Here is a 24,085-nt window from a genome sequence, read left to right as displayed (position 1 = left end):
GTTTTGCGCTGGAAAGAAAATAGCAACAAAAAAAATGTGCGTCGGTTTGCGTCACTTTTGTGACGCTAAACCATCGCAAAAGGTTTGAAAATCTCCCCCCTGATGTTTTGATGCCTGCAGTGCCTTCTCATGAATCACATACATAAGAAATGTGAAACGTACCATAATGACCTGCATAGCTGTTTATGAATGAGCGCTTCCAAAGGCCCAATAGTGTGAGGAATTGGCAACCCCTAAACTGAAGACACATTTTAAATAGTTATTGGGGTGCGCAGAATAAGGTAAGTGTTACTAGTTGACTTGTTCTTTTCTATGTGCAACATTGGATGTGTGAACATAAACTGTTTCATTCCGGGAGGTAAGAAGGAAAGCGAATAGAAAATGTTTTCTTCTGCTTCCCTGCAACAGAAAATCGTTCATTATTGTGGAATACCATTTTGAAAAGGATCTGCTGGATGTGTGCAATTTTCTTTTTAACAAATATATGTTATGTTATGTTATGTTATTTTTACTTATACCGCGCACAGCTGCCCCAGCGAAGGGGCGTCCTGGCGCTTTGACAAGGCAAACACAACACAACACCGATAAAAAAACAGAAGGGCCACAGGAACAGCATGAGAGCTAAACAAATAGGAAGGTCTTGATGGCACGTCTAAACTGAAGAAGGTCATCAATAGCCCGGATATGAAGAGGAAGAGAGTTCCACCAATTCGTTGCTAGCACTCGAAAAGAGCGGCCACCTGCTCTACTCAGCCTGAAGCACGGAACCACAGCCAGATTCTGACCCAAAGATCTGAGGGTTCGCGAGGGTACATACGGTGTCAGCAGATTCTCCAGAATTTGGGGAGACGTACCCTTGAGGATTTTAAACGCAAGGCAGAGAACCTTGAATGTAATCCTCTGATTTACAGGGAGCCAGTGGAGAGAGTGCAAAGATTTGGAGACCGAGCACCGCCTAGGCAGACCTATCACAACTCTGGTTGCAGCATTTTGAACTTGCTGCAGCCGGGTAAGTTCTGACTGATTAATCCCAGCTAAAAGCGAGCTGGCATAGTCCAGCCGGGACAACACTGATGCTTGAACCACCAGTTGTCTGGTGGAAACATCAAAAAATTTAAGGATAGGCCTAAGTCCTCTAATAATGCCATAGCAAGCGGCCGCCACCTTCTTGGTGTGACAGATGAAACTGAGGGTTGGGTCAAGCCAGACCCCAAGATTTTTTATCTCCGATGCTGGAGAGGGGGTCACACCTAGTTCAGGAGGCCACCACTTGTCACCCCACAACCCCGCCTGCTTGCCGACCACCATAACCTCAGTCTTCTTGGTGTTTAACTGGAGACAGTTGGAGTTCATCCAGTTGGCCACTGCCCGTAAACCGTCACGGAACCTGGGAGCCTCCATGTCTGAGTCCCCACTCAACGTGAGCGCCAGCTGCGTGTCATCTGCGTATGAAACCATAGTCAAGCCCCATTGCTTGCCGACCGCAGCCAGCGGTCTCACGTAAAGATTGATAGAGTGGGACTCAACAATGAACCCTGTGGGACCCCCAGGTCCAACAGATAGGATTTGGACTTACCGGGTGAAATCGCAACCTGGAATGACCTTTCCGCAAGAAAAGATCGAAACCAGCATAGGGCAGAACCCGTGAATATGTTTTATCTTATAGTGTGGGATACCTTTTGTTTCAATGTGTGTTAAAATAACTAAATAGCTACAGAATAGGTAAGCTGCATAATGTTTTACAGAACATGAAGCTAGCTACTGGCTTTGTGAAGTTCACAAAAATCACATCAGCTTGAGCAAAAGACCTTCCTGCAGCTCAAATTTAAATTCATTGCTTCTCTTCCAGGACGCCGCGTGGGCCGAGCTCTGATTCTGTAACTTAACTAGTTGATGGACCTTGCTATTTAAATGGCGATAACTTGCTGAACGTTGTAGGCTAGTTGCGCCCAGAGAAAAATGATTGCTTTCTTATAAATTGTCTAATAGATTCTTTTACCTTAATATCTTATTAACTATTTGTATGTAAATAAATGTGTTTTTGCTAAAGTTTTTATTAACTGTACAATTAAGCTATTATTATTGCTATTCTATTATGCACAATGGACCTTTTTTTCCAAATAATTCAATAAAACCCACGCATAATATCATTCTCCAAAACCACATAATTGTGGCTCTGTGAGTAGCGTACATGTTTGTGCTCCAAAAGGTGCCCTCTTGGAGGTAGGGGTTTGCATCTCACAACGAGGTTGATGACCTTCTGACAGCACCCTATTAAATGGTTTGTATCACGTCAGAATATTGTCAACAATAATAGAAATATCATGCCTAAATATTGTATAGTTCAGTTCAGTTCATCTTTATTTCGATGGTTAAAAACCATTAAAAAAATACACAGTACATTACAAATCCACTTTCAACATTTTACATTGTTAGTCTGAACTTTACAATATTAAAAACAAATGTAAAATATTATTATTAACATTAATTGAAAGGGAGAGAACAATTAATTCATTTCATCCTACATCAACCCCTGGTATTTCTTAATTTGACAACAATTTAAAAAAAAACTCATAATAGAACACAGAGTACGCATGTCAGTATTGTATACAAAAATATCATACCATTGTGTGTCGATATGAAATTGTATTATTGAATCCAGTGGAGTCATATTCCGGTAAACAGTATTTAGGACATAATATTTCTATCAGCTGATATTTTAGGTGCAGTCTTCTGGTCCCCCACCATCATTTATATAAGTTAATACTGTTGTTTTATTTTAAAAAATTCATAGTCTTATGATCGGGCATGATTCAAGCATGTGAGTGTATGTCAGTTATCCTATAAGTGTTTTCACGTGTGGGGAGGGTAGGAAGGGGCATCCCATGGAAAAATACTGTGTGATTCTCAAAATGACAATAAAGTTATTTTAAAAAAAAGCGTTTTCGCATAAATACGAGAATATTATATTGTTGCTGATTTTTGCTAAGCAGGTGCGAATTTTCTCACTTTCTTCATATGTTCCCCTAAATTCTGCTTTTGGTCACTTGGAATTTGGATTTTTACGTGTGTTCGAATTCTGCTGATTCTATGGCCTAATGAATAAGCTAAAGAAATGTGTGTACAGTTTTAACATGGTTTCCCTTCTGCTTTTCACAGTAGCCCAAGTAATTTGGGGCAATCACGCCACATTTTGGGAAGCTAGGCATCTAGAAGTGAACAACAAAAACACTCACAACTGAAACATTGCAAGCTAACCATAGAAAAGCTGCTGATCTGGTTACAAATGCTTTCGATAGGGTGTGGAGGAAAATAAACTAGTTGTCTTCTACACATACACATTTCACATAATCACACTAAGAGGAAGCTATTGCCTAATATGCTACCACTCGAAAATACATAACGTGTAGCTAGGGCACAGAAGTATTCTTTCTATGATAGTGTCAGACTTTTTAATCAGGTTTACTGCTTTCTAAATGTATTTTCATCCCAAAAAGAAGGAAGGCCATTTCATAAAGATGAATTAGAGAACTTGCTTATTTAAAATTGAAAACTCCCTAATTTTACTTTTTTGCCCTCTCACAGGAAGGCCCTTGAAACTGATGGGGTGGGAGGGATTGAGTGCTCTGTTGTACCATATCCAGGCGATTTAATGAATGGACTTCTTGGGACAGAGAAGTCTACTTCAAACTCCAAGACCTCTGAGGCGGAAGCCGGAGGTGTTCTCGCTCGATTTTTAAATTTGTGTAAATTTGTGTTAAGCATTATTTTTAACTTTGGGCACTTACACAGAGCTATTCTCTGCCATTCACGCCAAGCAGGCACCCAACAAACAGAGGATATTAGCGCTGTTTAGAGGAAACATCCCACGGCCGCCATCGCTGCTGAAACGCGAGGCCACGCCCACCCACAGGCCACGCCCACCCCCCCTCTCTCTATAAATGTGCTTCCCACGCAAGCGCAGCGGACGAGCGCAGCGGACGAGCGCAGCGGGAGCGCCGTTTGCGCGCCGAAGGCGAGCCTAAGGCAAGCCCGTCTGCGCCCGTCCGCGCCAAGACCGGGCCCAGGGCCATATCCCCTGGCCAAAATGACCTCGATAAAGGGCTACTGAAATACTCCATCCAGGAACTAAGAAGATTGAGACCAAACTTCACATGCTCTCAGATAGAGCCACACATAGAAGGTAAGAAATGTCTGTCATGCCCACTTACATTCGACTTTTGTCCCGCCAAAAACGTGGATAAAGCCGGGATACCGAAATACAGAAACCATATTCTGAAAATCGGTCTGATCAATACTAGATCAATGGTCAAACATAATATACAGACATCCGAACTAATAGATGGACAAAAAATTGATATATTATTCGTCACCAAAACATGGGCAGACGAGGCATCAGATGCCGACCTGGCTTTAGCCATTCCAGATGGATACTCTTTCTCCAGAGTCGACAGAAAAATAAAACGAGGAGGAGTTTTAGCGATCATAGCAAAAGAAGATCTTAAGATAAAAATCTCAGATAAAGGTAACACCTCAGACTGAGAAATATTAACCTTCCAAATAAAGATTACAAATAATTACACTTTTAATGGAATACTAATATACAGACCACCTAATGCAAAACCCCCCTTAATCGACCTGCTAAGCCCTTTTCTTGAATCTAGTGTGACATGTCCCGATTACACCATCCTAGGTGATTTCAATCTACACCTAGAGAAAAAATCAGACCCCAAGATAGCGGCATTTATTGATGCAATGGCAAGCTTCGATCTGAAACAGAAAGTCAATTTAGAAACTCATAACGCTGGACATACACTAGACGGTATCTTCACATCTTGACAGAACCTAAACAAAATAGACACCCTCCCAATCCCATGGACAGACCACAAACTAGTAAGATTTACGCTGGAAGTTAAAAAGGACACTGGAAGACCAGTGGAAATTATTAAGCAAGTAACCTATTGTGACTGGTCTAAAATTGACAACCAGGCATTCATAGAAAAACTCCAAACATCCCATCCCATTTTTAACCACAATAGTAATATAGCCTGTAAACAATTTAATGAGTGGATAGACAAGGCAGTCAATTCGACCGTCCCTCAAAAAAAGGCAACCTTGAAAAGAAAAACCCCATCACAACCATGGTTCTCAGAAGCTCTAAAAACACAAAAACAAACGTGTAGAAGAGCAGAGAAAAAATGGAGAACTAACTACGATGCCCACCTCAGACAAGAATATAAAGATACCTTAAACAATTACAAAAAACTAATAATAGAAGAAAAAAGCAAATACTTCACTAATAAGATTAACGAGTCAAAAAACTCCAGCAAAATTCTTTTTGACACTGTCAAAAAACTTTCAAAGTTCGAAAACAATAACCCAGAAGCTTTGTCATCAAACTTCTGCAACATACTAGGGGACTTCTTTGTTAACAAAGTCTCATCAGTATATGACTCCTTCAAAAATCAGAATCCCGAAACAATGGAAAAGGACATATCATACTCAATAAATCCTGTAACACAACAAGACCAAACATCAGCTTTTAGATTTATACCCCCTACAGCTGAGCAGATCCAGAAAGAAATCCACACCACCAACTCAGGTAGCCCAACGGACCCCTGTCCACCCAGAATCATGCAGGCCTGTTCCATAGAACTAAGCCTAGTTCTGGAAAAATTATTCTCCAAAATCATTCATACCAACATCTTCCCAGATGACTGGAAAATTATATCCATCAGACCACTGTTAAAGAAACCCAATCTAGACTGCGAAAATCCCAACAACTACAGACCCATAGCAGGATCCCTTTTGCCGCAAAAATTCTGGAGAAGCTGTTAAACAAACAGCTATCTCAACACCTGATGGATGGAGATTGGCTGGACCATTCACCGTTCCCGGGTAGAACATGGGACGGAGACAGCCCTGATCACAGCAGTGGAGGAACTCAGGAAAATAATGGACAACGGATCGCAGGCCGCGCTGATACTACTCGACCTATCAGCGGCCTTCGATACGGTCAGCCATGAAATCCTTATAACGCGGTTAAAAACAGCAAACATACATGATTCAGCCTGCGCCCTTACAGCCTCCTACCTAGAGAACAGAACATTCTCAGTTGAATCAGGAGAAGCGAAATCCAACCTATTCAGCCTACCATGCGGAGTCCCGCAGGGCTCATCAATGAGCCCCACTCTTTTTAATTTATATGTAGCTCCTCTTGCACAAATAATAAGGAACAACGGCTTCACCCCTATATCTTACGCCGATGACACCCAAATTGTAGTGTCAATAAGTAAGGAGGTACAAGACACAGCAGAAAAATTCCAATGCTGCATGACAAAAATCAGCCAATGGATGAAAATGAACTGCTTAAAATTGAACGGCGACAAGAGTGAAGTCATGATACTAGGAGGAGACACAAACATATGGTCCCCTCTATGGTGGCCTACAGATATGGGAAGATGCCCAGAGTCGTCAGAAAAGGTGAAAAACCTAGGGATCATGTTAGACACTAACCTTTCTTTTGACGCTCAAGCAAGCAAACTAGCTTCATCACTCTGGTACATCTTAAAAATGATTAAAAAGATTTTACCATACATACCGTATGACTCACGCAAGACAGTGGTGACAGCATTGGCCTTGTCCAGACTGGACTATGGAAACAGCCTATATGCCGGAGCAAGGAAGAAAATCCTTCTTAAGTTACAACGCCTGCAGAACGCAGCAGCTAGACTGATACTGGAAATACCAAAGTATGAAAAAGTAAGCCATAAACTAAAAAGTTTGCATTGGCTCCCAATCGCAAGCAGGATACAATTTAAATCACTATGCTTGGCATACAAAGCAATAAACAGAACTGGATCAAAATTCCTAAGAACACATCTGCAACTATATGAGCCAAACAGACTTCTCAGATCCAGTCAAATGAAACTCATAAAGGTACCCAGATTCAGAAGAACCAATTGGGGCGGTAGAAGTTTTCTGGTACAGACGGCAAGAACATGGAATCAACTACCACTAGACATAAAAAACAGTCCATCCCTGAAATCCTTCAGAAAGGAAGTTAAAACATGGCTTTTCGCTAAACATCTCTAACTACACACCTTTAATGAGCTATTGGGATTTCTCAGCGCCAAGACGCCCTCGGGCAATCGCGCGCTATACAAATAGAAAAATCAAAAATCAATACTATCCTATGGAAGGGTTTAACCTGTTCGAGGTGCTACTGCCTGCACTAAACCTATGGGGCTTTTGCAATGGACTGATCCTGAGATCCTGCCTGTGCTGTGGGACTTCTTTCCAACTGACCTTACGGTGAGGGAGCCAGCATATCCGTACAGTGGTGGGGCAGTGGGGCCGGGTGGGGGGTGGTGGGGGATTTTGATAGACAAAGAGGAGGGAAAATTAATTATTTATTTAATTTTCCCTTGTGGTCGTCTATTGAATCCCCCCAACCCAGCCCCACGCTCTTACCTGCATGGGCCGAGACTGCGTACCAAGGGGCAGATTTATAAGCGCACTGCGCCACCAGTATGTCACTTTTAGTGACGTACTGGTGGCGGAGGGGGCTCCTCCACAGTTACAAGGACAGGAAAAGCCACCCTGCGTGCCTTTTCCTCTCCTTGTAAAAACGGTCCCTTCCCACGCAGTACTTTGCGTTGAAGGGGCGTTCCATGGGTGTTGCTGTGGGTGTTCGCACGCAACACCCATGGAACAAGACACATCTCCAGATTTGCGAGGAATCGTAAATCTGGAGATGCGTCTGAATGGTACGCCACCCTAGAGGTGGCGTAGCGAAGCGCAACGAGGATAAAAGGTTTTTATTTCTCCTAGTTTTTTCCTCTTTCGATGAGTGCTGCATTCTACAGCACGCATTGAAAGAGGAAAATTACTGTATTGATTTTTTTTTGTGGAGGAAGGGGCACCTTCCTGCACAAAATAATCTCCCCACGACACAGGCATCCTTGCACCATGGTGCAAGGTTGCCTGCACCAGCGCATGGCTGCAGTTTGTGCACCAGCACAGGGAGAAGCACAGAGATGCGACATATTCTTGTAAATATGTTGCATCCCTGTGCTTCAGAAGTGCAGCATCGTGGCGCAGCCAAAGGGCTTGGGGTGCCGCGCTGTGGCACTTCCTTGTAGAACTGCCCCCAAATGCTCAGTGTTCCATGAAGACTGACTGAAGATTTACAAAAACTTGAATACATCTTTGAAGCTTTTCTCCAAGTCAGCCTCTCAAACAGAGGCTGATGAAGTATTGGCAGTACCAAACAATCCCCTAAAACTGTTGAATCGAAGACAATCCTCCAGCTTGTGTAACTCTACAGTTTACCTTCCAGCTCAAATCATCGAGCATGATCTATTTGCACTGCCCAGAAGACCTGAAAGGAGATTTAAATTGTCTGTACTCAGTTGTGGTGTAATATGACTGCTGGTGTGTCCCTTGCTGTGAATTATCAGAGGGTGATGAGAGTCAATTTATTAATATAAAGTTTCCAAATGCATATTCGTTAAGGGGTTTTGTCTCTGAGTGCATCACGAAGAAAACCCTAGAGGGAATTCACTTACAAGTATTAGACATTCTATGTTTTATTCTCAGGGTAGTAGTGGGGTTATTAATATTTGCTATGATAGTAATTCAGCACCAAGGACTCAGAGGCTATTAGAGAACACTCACCTGGTACACAGGCACAGTGTCCAACTCCTACAGTGCCTTGACGGTAAACCAGTAACGTAGCAAGGATGCCATGGACCCTGGTGCAAGCAAGGAAAATGACCCCCTGCACTGCAGCTCGGGTTTGTAAATACGGCAATTGTCAGGGTTCCAAGAGTTCCCTGGGGGCTCTGGGCACCGGTGCCACTGCACCTGCTGCACCGGTGGTAGCTACACCCCTGGCCTTAACCCATTTCTTGTCATTTTTGCTGAGCAGGCTACAGGGGGTTGCTCTTAGTTGGGGCAGTGTGAATAATATAGGGTAGATGTATAGTCAGCACAGACCCAGTTTTAATTAAGAGAATAAAAGTATACCTTACATGCCTTGTCCAAGATATCAACTACTATAAATGAGACTATTAACCTTTTTCGATGTATTCTATGCATGTAAATTTGTAGGAAACATGGAAAGGCTTTAAGAAATAAAAGCTGAGAGAACCCTCTTAATCCTTTTCTGTCTGGTGCTGGTGAATACTTACTTTTCGATAATGACACTGGTAAAAACAGAGCATTCTCCTAATAAAAAAACCCTCTCCGCAGTCTAAATATCTCTATCAATATAGAGCTTGTTCTCGCTTTAAGGGCAACCCCCCTAAAGACCCTCTACTTTAGTTGGTACCAAGCTCACGTGCTGCATGATCACCCAATGAACAGTTTACCTTAAATGCTGTATCATCTGCCATGATGTCTTCATTAAATTCCCTGAAAGATAAGAAACATCTATGTCACATCGGCATGCAGAGATATTTCTTCCAGATAGCGCCACAGTACACCTTGAAACTGTTTTTCTATTTCCCCAATGGTTGCTTTTTGGTCCTTATTAACCCTATCCGTGCTGATGACGGAACCGCTCCGTCATCAGCTGCGGTGGCGCTGTGCTGATGACGGAGCGGTTCCGTCATGGCCCTGCTGCCGCGCCTGCGCGGCGCTGATTTCGTGCCTGCGCGGCGCATTCTATTGAGCGGGCGGGCCATGACGGAACCGCTCTGTCATGAGCACAGCTCCGGTTCCGTCACCAGCACGGCTCCGCCGCGCGGCCGCCCCGCCCCCCTAACACTGTGGCGGAATAGCCGCCGCAGTGAAGGGGTTAAATGCTTGAAAAAGGCTAAAGAAATTCTACATCCTGCCATTTTGCAGTGCAACCTTTATTGCTCCCACCATATGTGGAGTATTGCAGGAATTTGCAGATGTAACGGACCAGAGACCAGGAGCATCTTTGAGAGCCACCCCTACTTTTCACTCTCCTGACACTGGCCCACACTAACTACACAGTCATGAGGTGAGGATGCAGATACTAGCCCTGCTTCGGGAGCTCAGACTCAACACCGGGTGTCACCGCTGCATGGGTGCCTACTTTTCCACGGCCTTAATCCATGTCATACTCTGGCTGCTAGATTTCATTGTTGCCTGAGTGTCTAGTTACCACACTGAGACCTCGGTCACTTTCATACCCTTACTTACCAATGGGTGCCACTCTTGCCCCAGTTTCTACTGCCTACTGGGACCATGGCCAGGTGCTTGAGGTTTTACTACGATGCTAATGTCTGGAGCTCTAGAAGTAGCTCTTCACCTTCAAAACACCCTAAGGATGTAGTAGTCCTTATAGTGCCACTTTAATTGAGAACACCAAGGACCTCAGTACCAGTCGCACAGAATTCTCAATTGGGGCCCATCCGAAACTACTGCCCCAGCTGGGAAATACAAGTGCTGTGGATTTACAGTGGATGTGATGTTTTTCTCCCACAGATTTCACAGCTAAAAAATCCAGGGGAAAATCAGGAAGTACCAGGGAAATTGGGTAGTGAACACCTGATTCCCCAGTAATTTCCCATTTCACAGTTGAACCTCAGAGTTGCTCTCCCTGGACATACTGGTAACCTTGTACTGCTAACTTGGTGGAGGGGCGTAGACGCAAATTGGAGAAATGCAGGACACTCCTAATGAGGCCCGAAGACTGTATGGCAGTGACCATATACCTCTTATTTTATTTTTTTGCCAAGGTTAGCGTTACAATAATTTTACTTACAATTGGGGTAAAATCTGTGTCTTGGAGACCAAAGATCTTACCCCAGGTCAAGGGAGACCCAGGTTAGCTGAAAGTCCTGCTAATATATCTGTTTTACAGACAGGCATGGCAACTTTCAAAGATAGCTCATTCAATGTAAATGTAAATGTGGCGTATTTGTATAGCGCGAACAGTGACCCGGAGGCATCCCGGCGCTTGTACTCCTACCACAAGGGAACCCCTCCTGGCTTTTCCTTGTGGGGTGTCCACTCCTGGGCATCCCATGGTGAAACCAGGCATCCCTTGTGTATCAGGGGGCCTTTGTGGAGACTAAGCAAGCTATTGCCCAGAGTTGCAGTGTGGGACCCATGCTTAGAATCGGCACTGAGGCGAGAATATTCGGTCAGAGGAATTTAAGCCCGAAACCCGCCGAGGCGGGAATCGAACCCTGGTCCCTGGCCAGCGTTCTGCATCAAGGTCTGCCGCTCTAAGCATTGAGCCACACTTCTCCATTTGATGCACTTGATAAACAGGTTTGTACACAGTTTGTCTCACCTGATGCTCTGCTGCTTCTCTGTGAAGATCCTGAGGGTGAACTTTGCCTCAGCCATGGCTTCGAAGGTGCTGGGGATAATCAGGTAACAACCAGGCTTTAAGGTGCAACGAAGGGTGACATCCCTCAAGTTGATGTACTGAGACATGGTGACTGAGGGTAGGGAAGAGATGATCCTCTTTCTGTCTGTGATGTCCTTGAGAGTCTAGCAATGCAAACAGACGGACATGATCTAATAGTGCGTAATACGATGTCGTTGGTATAACACAGAGACGTGCAGCGTATATGACTCAGTCCTTTGTATCATTCAAAAGTATCTGCAGTGACCCCTACATTATTACGCTGTATAAAACAACAGCCTCTCCCTAACCCAATGCAAGGTTTAATGCAGTCATGCGATATCGCTGATCTACTGTAGTACGGAGTATAATGGAGAGAACTGCAATGTACTTGAGAAGGTGCAGTGTATAAAGCAGAAACTGGCAATATCTGTGAACCAGGAAGGTAGAAAAGATCTCAGGACTTCTTGCCTAAAGTATGAGAGAGTCTGCAGGGGGTGTGCATGAAGGCTAGAGCCTAGGTTTTATAAAGCTTTGCACTGGCGCTACAGTGAGGCAAAGTGACACATGTAATTTATTATTTAGCACAAGCTATAAAGGTGAATATTTCACTGTGTAAAAACTGTTTTGTGAAACTTGGCATTACTTTGTCATGGGGACATTACTGGGGCGTTACTTGGGTGGATCATTGCACAGGCCAATAGGTTTAATTGAAAGCCTTGTTGACTAAATGTTGGTGTGGGAATGTCTCCTGCATGGTATACAGGTGTGTTCCCATGCCTCGATTCACCCAACTGCATGTGAAACTGCTATCCTGACTTTTTGTTGGCCCTGCTAAAATGCTAATCCAGCATTTACACTATGGCCTAGGCCTGTCCATGATAATGACAACGTACGGAACCCGGTTTGTGACCTGAATGGGCACACCAAGCTTGCTCTCAAAACCAACATGGAACTACTGTCCAAGACCTGGGTGGTTCACTTAAATTGGCGGCGGCAGTGTACCAAAGTTTTTATTTCAGTAATTTTTTTATTGAAAATTATATTTACATGGTGCGTAACAAATTATAATTTCTGACCACAAAGGAGAGTGATTCACTTGCCCCACTCATGTAAAGATTTGTTTTAGTTCAGCCCCTACACCCTTGCAGTGGCATGGTGTGTGCATGCGGAATGTATGTATGTGGGGAGAATGTGTTGCACTTGCATGGTAGCCAGATTCTGTGTATAATGAGAGTTTGAGTGCAGGTACCAGTGGAACACATTTTGGATGGGCACATGTTAACCAGGACACATGATGGAGGGTAGATTCAGCTTCCCCAGTAAAAGGAAGTGTACAGACCGTATTCCTCTGGTTGAACAGTGTTGACGCAGACCCTAAAAGGGAGGAATGATGGAGACAAAAATACCATAAGATAGTCAATAAGGTCCTTTTAGCAAGGGCTGCTTATTAGTTCTTCCAGAGCATTTCTTTTTGGTGGATGATAGGAGTGAAGGGTAGTAAGCGTTTGTCTGTTGTAGAAGGTGAAGTTTCAAGGTAGGGCCTGCGGTATTGTCTTTCACTGATTGCTGCTTCGGAAAGGCTGATAACAGACAGGTGCAAAGATCTCATGATTCATTGTTATCTTGTACTCCTGTTTGGAGCAAGCCGCCTCTCTGCCCACTGTGGGAGCCATCCCCTTTCACAAAGGATTTGCCTACACTACAGCCAGAAAATTACATTTGAAAAGGAACCACCCTAAACTGGTTCCAAAACCTTGGACAGTGGACCCAAATACCCTGTCTGGAAAGTGTGTATAAAAGTGCACCCAAGCCACCCCAGAGCTCCACAGAGTACTCAAAGATCTGCTGTGTAACCAGGGCTAGTATCTGTATGACAGCCAGTCTCAGAGGTGCATGATCATCACCTGAATTCTGTGCAACATTCTGGGCAAGCTGATGGTCTGCTTGGTGCCTAGAAGCTTTTCTGGCTGCTGAGAGAGGCAAGTAGTTTGTCTGGCCCCAAAGCAGTAGAGACTGTCCTAGAGGAGAAGCCCATGTGTGTTCCTGGTGTGAGGAGCAACACACCAGGAACAACCCATAGCAACCCAGGAGCAACCCAAAGCAAGTGGCGACAAAGCTGAAGCCAACCCATGTTGAGAGTGGTCTCCCAGTCTCAATTCCATTTCCCGTAGTGAAATCAAGTCCAAAAGCAACATCATGCCCTCCAGCATGCAAGCAGTATGTTCTTTACTGCCAGCAACATGAGAGATACTCTCAGGCTACTGTTGGTGGAGGGGTAAGGGCTGCTCATTATGAAGAGAGTAACATACATCACTAAGATACATCAGTATGTGAGTGAGGGGCTAGGGTCTGAACGGAGTGAGATCAGCTGCATGTTTCTTGAATGATTGAGACCTGTTCCTGGGTGTATAGCTTGTGTTCCCTTTGTAGGACAGTACCCCTTCCTGGGAGAATAAAGCCCAGAGTATAGCACCCTGCCACCCAAGTGTAATTTTTATTGGTCTATGGTGTGTGTATAAGAAGGATTCAAGATCTCACGACAACCAGGAGGTAGCATGAATACTGCAACAAGTTGGCATGTTTATGCTCGCAAGGCACACATGGTGGTGTGCTGTAAAGACATGCTTCCATCTGTACTGCAAACAAACCCACATACCGCCTCTGAGGGTGGGTGTCATAAAGAGGCTTACCAGGACCTCCAAAGAAAGGCAGCAATGCTGATCTATCTTACTTTACAATGTAGACACGCTGGTCCTGATTCCCAAGGAAAACTTATACTTTTGAGTAACTTTACTACTTTTTGATATTAACAAACTGCACTTTTGTAGTAACTATTGAAGTATGTCCAGCATCTGAAATATGGGCAGTTAGATGCTTGATCTACTTAATATTTGCTGCCATGGATCTATCAGCTAAAAAATAGTCAAGTCTCAAAAAGTGGTGATGTTTTTTGCTATGGTACGTGTACCCCCTTGTCTTACCCCTCAAATGTCTCCAAACAACCACTAGATTAAAATCACGTATCATGCTTTTGAGGGTGTTCCTATTTCTGGGGACATACACGTTCTATCTTCTTGTAGACCGATCTAACACAGGGAACTGCCCCCTTAGGTATTGTTTGGGATGCCTTTAAGGCATATATCCGGGGAATCCTAAAAAGCCTAACCTCAATAGAAAATCAGAAAGCACGTATAAATTTAAAGAATATGGGAAAGGAGATTGGGCTTTTAGAGGAGGATCTATATTCCATGAGCATGGGGGAAGAAAAAGTGAAGATTGGAAGAGAGTTTAAATGAGGCCCAATTGGAATTTAAAATAAAAATAGAGCAAAAGTGTAAAGCTAGATGGCAAGCAGTGAACATAAAAGAATTTGAATACGGTGAAAAAGCAGGTGCTCTGCTTGCTGGAAAGCGAGAGTGGAAAGGTCGAGGAACGATATAAAAGAGATAAAAAGTGAAGCAGGAGAAAAGTTGGATAGTTGGGATTCCATGCAGGAGCACATAGTAGCATTATTTTCACAGCTCTATACTGAAAATATTATTACTAATATCACAAAGATTAGATGTTGGCTTAGCTAATTTGATCTTCCGTTGCTAAGTGAAGAAGGAAAAGATATATTAGAAGCACCAATCACAAAAGAAGAGATAAAAGGAGCAATAAAAAAGTCTAAAATGGGAATGCAGCATGGCTCGATGCTCTCCCGGCAGAAGTGTATAAAAGCGTGGTTGATGAAATATTACCTACTTGGGAGACGCTGTTTAACTCGATATATAGAGGGGGAGTGCAGGCCCCAGAATCATGGCGTGAAGCCTCTGTAGTTTTAATATTGAAACCTGCTAAGGACCCGGCTAAGGCAGAATCATACCAGCCAATCTCCCTGCTAAATACTGACTATAAGATCTTTTTCAGCATTTTGGCAGGGAGGCTATCCAGAGTAATACCTCAACTAATACATGAGGACCAGAAGGGGTTTATTCCCAGAAGGCAAATGTGTGAGTTTTCCCAACAACTAATAGGACATTGACATAGCTACAGAAAGATCTGTCCCCTTGGCGGTTGTCACATTGGACGCCGCTAAGGTGTTTGACATAGTTTGCAGGGAATATCTATGGGTAGTTTTAGAACATATGGGATTTGGGCAACACTTTATAATCACATTAAAAACATTATATAACTGTTCTACAGCTAGGATTCTTTTAAAAGGAGTCCTTAATAAGAGTTTTAAGATCAAGAGAGGGACGCGACAGGGCTGTCCAATTTCGCCCCTGTTATTTAATTTATATATCGAGCCATTCGCTCAGGGGCTACGTCAGGATAACCAGGTGAAGGCTTTCCGTATAGGAATGTTTGAAAAAAAAATCTATTTATACGCGGACGACCTAATCATTTATACAGCAGACCCGCTTAAAACAATCCCAAGGATAGGGCAATTGGCAGACGACTATGGGGCTCCATCTGGATACCTAGAAAACAGAGAAAAAACAGGGATTATGTGCTGGAACATTCCGGATTGGGGGGAGTGTACAGAGAGAGATTAGGTACGTAGGAATTAACATTCTCAATACAGTGCAGGATGTCCCAAGGCATAATCTTGAGAGAATCACAAAGGAAATTGAGAAAACATGAACTAGGTGGAAGAATCTTCCGTTAATGGTATATGGAAGGGGCAATTTGATTAAAATGGTTATTCTGCCGAAGTTTACATTTCTTTTTAATTGTATACTGTTAACGTTCCCAAGTAGGCTAATGTATAAAATACAGGGTAAATTGAGCAGTTTTGTTTGGGCATATAGGGGAGCACATATGTCCTGTAAGAAACTCAGGTGAAAATTTGCAGAAGGAGGGCTTGCACTACCAGACGTGAAATTATAGTGTATGGCATTCCAGTTAAAAAATTGTAGGGTTTTATTATGTACACCAGGGCACAGGGTGTGGGGGAGGTCTGTGTGAGATGATTAAAGAGTGGGGTGGGAAAGGATTCTTATTTAAGTTTGGTGCAAAGACATTTAAAAAAAAGTATAATTAAAACTGTTGAAAGCAGCTTTGATTTTGTGAGTAAAGATCAGGAATATTTTAGGAATTGGTTATTATTCAGGAGAGGCTCCAATATGGGACTCACCTGGTACGCCCGAATGTTTGCAGGATCAGCTGAGCGTCCCACTTAGGAGGGCAGAAATAGAGGTATGGGGGGACCTGATAGTGATGGATGAAGTGGTCCCATGGGAAATATTATGGAGTAAGACAGGGGGATCTCTGTCTCGGTTTAAATGTCTTCAGTTAAAGTCCTGGGGGAAAGCGAACAGGCATGAGAATAAGAGCCTTTGGGAGTTCAAAAAAAAATTCATGAACAAAACCATAGTGAAGAAGGAAATAAGCAGATGATACCACACACTACTGACTTTCAAGGGGAAAAAAATCAAAGCCCCTTACGAAATATGGGTCGAAGTGATGCAGATTCCTGAGCCACAAAGACTATGGCAGCTTTCTTTCAAGTTGCTTTACAAAACGGTTAGACCATCAAACTTAAAGAGGAATCACTTCTTTATGGCAAATAGACTTTACTGTACTCCACAAAAACTAGCAAAGTTTGTTACTGATGCCCCCCCCAAATGTCGCAGGTGCGGAGTAATGAGTGCTAACGATAAGCGTATGTTTTTGAAATGTCCTCAGTTAGAGGAGTACTGATCTGAGGTGGAAAAGATAATCAATTACATTTTTGACACAAACATCAAAGTTAGCCTCCATTTAATAATTTTGGGGGTAGAAGATAAGCCACGTAATAACATCACTGGGGATAAACAGGCATTGTTATTTTACCTAATTCTTCTCGCTAGGTGGGAAATTTGTAAAAAATGAATTGAACCCGCCCCACCACAAGGGATGGACTGGATACTAGCAGTAAGGAAAACTGCAAAAATGGATATTAGTATGGAGTCCAATATACATTCTAAGATTTGTGTGGCTTTTCAGGACTGGAATGGTGGTATAAGTGTGTAACCCCTTCTGTCCAATGATTACACCTGCTTGGTCTGTGCAGCGAGGACACTGGAAGGGCACGAGCACAGGAGCTATTGAAATATCGCAAAAGCCTGGGAAGGTATAGATCGGTCGACAGGCTCTCATTTGCATATAATGGTGGTATGAGGACAAAAAAAAAACAGAAGTATGTCCAGCATCACACATTGCCAACCACTGGTACTGCAACACCCTCCCATCGAAAATAATAGAGTGAAAGTTTAAATTACTACAAAAGTGTACGTTACTACAAAAATGCAGTTTGTGAATGCAGAAAAGTAGTAAACGTACTCAAAAGTGTAAGTTACCACAAAACTGCAGTTGATAAATAGTACTTTGTGGTAAGTTTTGTAATACTACTGTAGTCCCACAAAATATACTACTAAGAGCAGTTTGTGAATCAGGTCCATGGTGTCTCTAATCCAGCTCTTGCATAATGCGGCATGCAACTTTCACATCCCACGATGATAAATGTATAGACATGAGGTATGTAAAAAAATGGGCATCCATCACGAGCCAACACAGTATTTAATGCAGTCCTGAAGTATCTATGAGCTACTGCAGTGCAGTGTATAAAGAAGTCAGCATCAGGATTCTTGAAAAAGTGCCATGCATAAAGCAGATGCTTACAGCAGTGCATAAAGCAGAGCAACCGACCCATCTTGGTTCATAACACCATGCCTCCTATGCAGTAAATACAGGGTGCAATGCATAATGTAGACATAGAGGGGCAGATTTACAAGAAACTGACACATCTGTATAGATGCGTCAGTTTCCCTGCGCCTGCGTGAACAACCCTTGCGCCACCATAGATGCGCCGTATTTACAATACAGCGCACTATGAAGCAAGGATTGACAGATGCATCAGAAATTCTGAAGCATCTGGTGGCGGAAAAGTCATGCATTGCTGGAGTCATGTCGCAAGCACGACGCAACTCCAGCAATGGGTGTTGCAGCCTATTCCCAACACACTGCGTCAATCCTTATGCCTTCTTCAAACAGGCGTAAGGTTTTTTTGACGCACAGGCATCCTAAAAGTCACGCAGTGAATTCTTGTAGATTTCACTGCATCACTTTTACGAGGCATTCCTGAGTGGGAACGCCTACCCTGCATACATTATACCAGACGCAGGTATAATGTCACTCAGGGCTTTACAACGTGACGCATCTCCCTAGATGCATCACGTTGTAAATTTGCTGCATTTGTTACGCCACTGTTGCGTCACAAAAGTTATGCAACAGCAGCGCAAAAGTGGCGCAATGGGCTTGTAAATCTGCCCTAAAGTATATATCCTTGACTCAGCTCGGAGTATAAAGGAGGCAGCCAGTGTTTTTGTTCCTGTATACACCTATAATAATAATAATGACCTTTAGTATCCCCCGATCTTGTACAGGGTACGATAAAAAGGCATGCAGTCTTCTTGAGCCTGTGCAGTGTATACCCAAGAGACGCACAGTGTCGCTTATATGGTGCAGTCTGTATTAGAGTTGTGCAGCCTCCCTGATCCAAGTCAGTGTAAGATCCAGAGTGATTCAGTACCCACAAATCAATATAGTATGAAATAAACACATGCAGGGTCACAGAACCAGTGTTAATTAGATTAACACCATCACTGCTATTGATATTTTCCTCCGGTGCTGAATTCTTTGAAAGTCCATTATTCATGACGAGCTGGGCTCGGCATCAGCGTGCGAGGAGGCTACGCCATGACGAGCCCAGCTCGTCATGAGTGTGGAAGGGGTTAACATGCAGGGTCAATCATTCAATGCAGTTTCTACTATAGACACATGCAGTGTCACTGATCCAGACGGTCCTTTAATAAGCGTGCAGTTAACATGATTCAGTGTAGTTTTGAATAGTGATTAGCTTGCTATATTACACTATACAATCCAGAGAAATGCACAAGTACCTGGTTCAAAGAAGACTCCCTTATGCAGTGTAGTGTGTAGTGGATTACACGAACAAGCAAAATCCTGTATCCAGTTAAGTGTTCAAGACACAGCAATCTACTGCATGGTATAATATAAAGTGTAGTATCTTGAACCCATGCCAGTGTACCTCAAAGAGGCTTGTAGCTTTGCAGTTACAGCATAGAGTATACGACATGATAGAGTATCTGGATATATATATATATATATATATATATATATATATATATATATATATATATATATATATATATATATATATATATATATATATATATATATATATATATATATATATATCCGTTTCACTTCCTCCAACGAAACCGGGACAGAATGACTGCGGTGCACAACAGGGTCAGAGGGTTTCCTGCCAGTAGTACTCTGTTTCACAAAACGCTTCAAAAAGCGTAAAATGCACTCTTTCTCCAGTCTCAAACACCTCTTCTTCAGACCAAAAGATCGTATTTCGTATTCTTCATATTTTTATTCCAGCATGACAACAGTGCATGGAACCAACCCAACGCGTTTCACCGAACACTCGGCTTGATCACGGGTGAATTGAGTTCCTCAAAAACTGTTCCAATATGGCCGCTCCTTTGTTGATACGAATCATAGTCCTATGTTTATGTTCATATCAGGAAGTGATATGTGAAACTTTATTTAACTATGTTTTTGAGGAACTCAATTCACCCGTGATCAAGCCGAGTGTTCGGTGAAACGCGTTGGGTTGGTTCCATGCACTGTTGTCATGCTGGAATAAAAATATGAAGAATACGAAATACGATCTTTTGGTCTGAAGAAGTGGTGTTTGAGACTGGATAAAGAGTGCATTTTACGCTTTTTGAAGCGTTTTGTGAAACCGAATATATATATATATATATATATATATATATATATATATATATATATATATATATATATATATATATATATATATATATAATTTTTTTATTCTTTTTTTAACCAGGAGATAATTTAATAATGTGTGTATCTTTTATGATCTTTGTGTTGAGATCGAATAAAGACAGGATTGAGTTGAATTGATAGAGGCAGTCGATGTTCCAAGAGTGAATGCTCAAACCATGCTGCTTCCTTGATCCAGGACCCTGTGTCAATGTCCTCTCATCCAGCTCTTAATGCAGAGACAAGCAGTGTACCTTATGCATTACAGTGTATAATCGGCAGAAATGCATACAGTGGAGATAAAGTGCAGTGTATCTTAACGAACCTGATGCATTGCAGGGTGGTGTTTGAAGCATGCCAACACGTGTCCAGTGTAAACAAGCCATTGCACTGTGCAATGCATTGGTCAGATGGTGGAGCATTGCAACCCACCCATCGGACAAAGATCTGGAGGTGTTTTCTGCCTTTGCATTAGCCTACAGAACTTTGATTTACTGGCTACCGAAGAGCTTCTAGCAAAATTCATTTAATCTCTGATTCCTCTCCCTTCTGAGTCACTGCTCCCACCATGTAGCAATGTACTTTACCTGTCCTGGTGGAATCTGTAAGAGGAGAGAGAAAAGGGAGGGGGAAAATAGAGACAACATTATTATCAGGACTCAATTCAGCATCTGTTCCACACAGCCCACAATGATGGGCTAGTTCTTCAATAACATTATTATTCTTACAATATATGGGAGCCTGCAATCCCTGGATAAATCCCCATCTCTAATTTGCTGATTACAGGGGAATTGTGATGTCCCAAGTCACCTGTAATCAAGAAATGAAGTAGCCGCTCAACTGTAATAACTTATTACGGTTGAATTCTGACATCACAATGTCGGCTGCCAGAGCCGGCAGCTGAGGTAAAAGGCAGTTCACAAAGCATAATTAAAGCTGCAGTTTAAACATATGCAAAGGTTACGTGGCTTTCCTTTATTCTGCTCTGCTTTTTTAGATGATCAGTGATAAGCAGAATAGAGATATTTATGGCAATATATTTAAGTTTTCCCTGCTTTAGGTAATTATAGGAAAGATAGAATCTAATTGCATGTTTCTACACATAATGAGCTACAGCGTTTTTTAATGTTTTTTTTTTTACAATCTGACGAATTAACTTAATATATTATTTTTTTTGTGTTTAGTTTTATTCTTCATGTTTATAAGCATCCTATCTCTTTCACATGATAGAGCAGAATACCAAGGGCCCGATGTAGGTGTCTCATTACCGTTCGGTAAACCCGAAATTCAGTAAATTTCAGGCTTACCGACCGGTATTGAGCCATTTCCAATGTAGGTGATGATTCGGTAAATACAGAATCAGTATTTACCGAGTCTGTATTTACCAAATCATTATTTACCGAATCGGTAGATGGTGTGCAGGAAGCACATTTAAGAGTGCTTATGTGCTTTAAGGATTCGTTATTTACTACCAACTACAAGTTGATGGTAAATATCGAAACCTTAAAAAAATCAATGTTGTGCTTTTTTAATTGTGCCATGTGGCAGACATACATGCCCTTAGGGCATGTATGTGTGCCACATGTGCACACATGCACGATTCAGGGGTGCAACAGGGTGTCAATGTGACACCCTGCCACCCTTGAATGTGTTCCCCCTATTACCGAATCAGTATTTACCGATTCAGTAATTCCCATTCATTCCTATGGGCCTCCAGGCCCATAGGAATGAATGGGAATTACCGAATCGGTAAATACCGATTCTAAAATACCGAATATTACCGATTCGGTAAAATGTACAGAATTTTTTGCTACATACCATTTACCGATTCTGAAATACCAAATTGGTAAAATTCGGTAATTTAGAATCGGTAAATGGCAATTACCTACATATGGCCCAAAGGGTTTAATGGTGGTGTGGGAAGGGTTATGGTGTGACCATGTATTACAAGGAATAAAGTACACCCTCTATACATTCTAAGGATATTGCAAGTCACTTCGGAATTCCATGACCTTATAAAGGAACTCAGTCTTTGGCCTCATTCCTCTATATGGTCAAGGAACTCCTTGATGACTTGCAATATACTTCTAATATACACCAGGGGGCACTTAATCTGATATATATCTAGCACTTCGGACGAAAATACGTGATTTTAGTACAGACAGTGCTGTCACAAGCTTTGTTGAAGTCAAGAGCAAAACATATTGCTGGGTCCCCGTATCCCAGGAATTTTATTGACCTCAGAAGACTGAAAACATTGTATAGATGTGACAACATTCAAATTTGTGATTTATAGGTTGCATAGCAATATCTACAGCAGAAATAATCTATTAACCTATACCATTTGCACACACAAATAAGGATTATGCTTAGAAACAGGTGGAACACCAGAATTAAGCACTATGGGGCATATGTATGAAAATCTGTTTTTGCGATCCTCAAATAGCAATTTTTTGAGAATCGCTATTTGAGAATTGCAAAACGGGATGTATTTAAAAATTCACAATTTTTTTGTGATTTCTTAGTATTCCTTAATTGCGATTAGCAAATTGCGAAATCTCAATTAAGGAATACCTTCACATTCATTCCTGTGGGTCAGGAGGCCCATAGGAATGAATGGGAAGTCATTCTCAATTTGCGATTCACAATTTGAGAATCCCAAATTGAGAATAATTTCAAGGGTGCAAGGGTGTCATAAGGACACCCTGATGCACCCCTGAAATGAGCATGTGTGCGCATATGGCGCACATACATGCCCTAAGGGCATGTATGTGCGCTACATGGCACATTAAAAAATGCCAAAAAGTGCATTTTTTAAAGAAATCACAAATTACCACCAACTTGAAGTTGGTGGTAATTTGCGATTTTTTTAAGGAGAAATCGCACAACTTGGGTGCTTGTTACATAGCACTTAAGGAATCGCAATTTGCTATTCCTTAAATGCTTAAGCAAAATTAAGGAATCACTAAATTTGCGATTCCTTCATATTACAATGCGATTTTGCTCATACATTGCGTTTTGCGAATTTTTAGTTGCAAACACTGTTTTTTGCGATTCGCTGCATTTGCGACAAAAAGTTCATTTCATAAATATGCCCCTATATCTATCACTATAGTTATTCACATCGAAAGTGACCAAGTGGCAATCGTCATCTGTGCATTACAAATAAATGGCCTACTACCAGAATATTGAGTTTTAAATATCATGCTACAAAAACATCAGAGCCATAATATTGTTAACAAAAATATTGTAAAGGAGAGTGAATATTGAGAACTATATACTTAACAGTATTTAACTTCACGTATATGTACTTTGAAGACATATATATTGTCAAGATATGTAGATGTGGAATTAAGAATAGTAAATGTATACTCACCCATACATACATACATCACAATATTTTAGTAGCCGATGTTCTGGATACAATATTTTTGCAGCAACATACTTTTGTACTTGCTATTGTAACATATTACCCAAATAAATACTGCGTGCTACAATGACATTGCCCCTACCCTACTGAACCAAACTCTCTTTTTTCTCCTCTAAATTACCCGTAACCGCATATGTTCGTGAACATTCAAATATGTCACCGGTAGGACAGTCTGCACACAGTGGCGGCTGGTAAGGTACGGGAGGGGGGAACGGATTTGAATAAAAAAAAATCACTTACCTCATCTCGCTGCATCTCTCCTCCGTTTCTCCCATGTCGAGTGAGTCTCTTTGGGGAAGCACCCAGGCTCCCCACAGCCAATCACAATGCTGCAATGCAGTGTTGTTATTGGTAAGCACTCAGCTCCCCTGAGCCAAGCACAATGCTGAGTTCCATGGTTTGGGACTCAGCACGGGAATGGGGGCCTGGGCATGTTCTCCATGCAGGCTGTAATGCAGCCTGCATGGACAACG

At 42.2% G+C, this 24,085-nt stretch overlaps 1 protein-coding gene across 1 annotated transcript in view; it reads right to left on the bottom strand.

The window, feature by feature from the left end:
• Window positions 1–24,085, bottom strand: part of LOC147692465 (calpain-1 catalytic subunit-like) — a 361,725-nt gene that overhangs the window by 66,866 nt on the left and 270,774 nt on the right. The window contains exons 11-13 of the mRNA XM_086938675.1: window positions 20,770–20,784; window positions 11,276–11,478; window positions 9,375–9,417 (exon numbers count right to left, since the gene is read on the bottom strand). Of these exons, the coding sequence (XP_086794801.1) occupies window positions 9,375–9,417; window positions 11,276–11,478; window positions 20,770–20,784 (261 nt within the window). The remainder of the gene's footprint in view (window positions 1–9,374; window positions 9,418–11,275; window positions 11,479–20,769; window positions 20,785–24,085) is intronic.

This window comes from Lissotriton vulgaris, chromosome 9 (genome assembly GCF_964263255.1).
Source record: "Lissotriton vulgaris chromosome 9, aLisVul1.2, whole genome shotgun sequence".
NCBI classification, from domain to species: domain Eukaryota; kingdom Metazoa; phylum Chordata; class Amphibia; order Caudata; family Salamandridae; genus Lissotriton; species Lissotriton vulgaris.
This window is presented reverse-complemented; position numbering and strand designations above follow the sequence as displayed.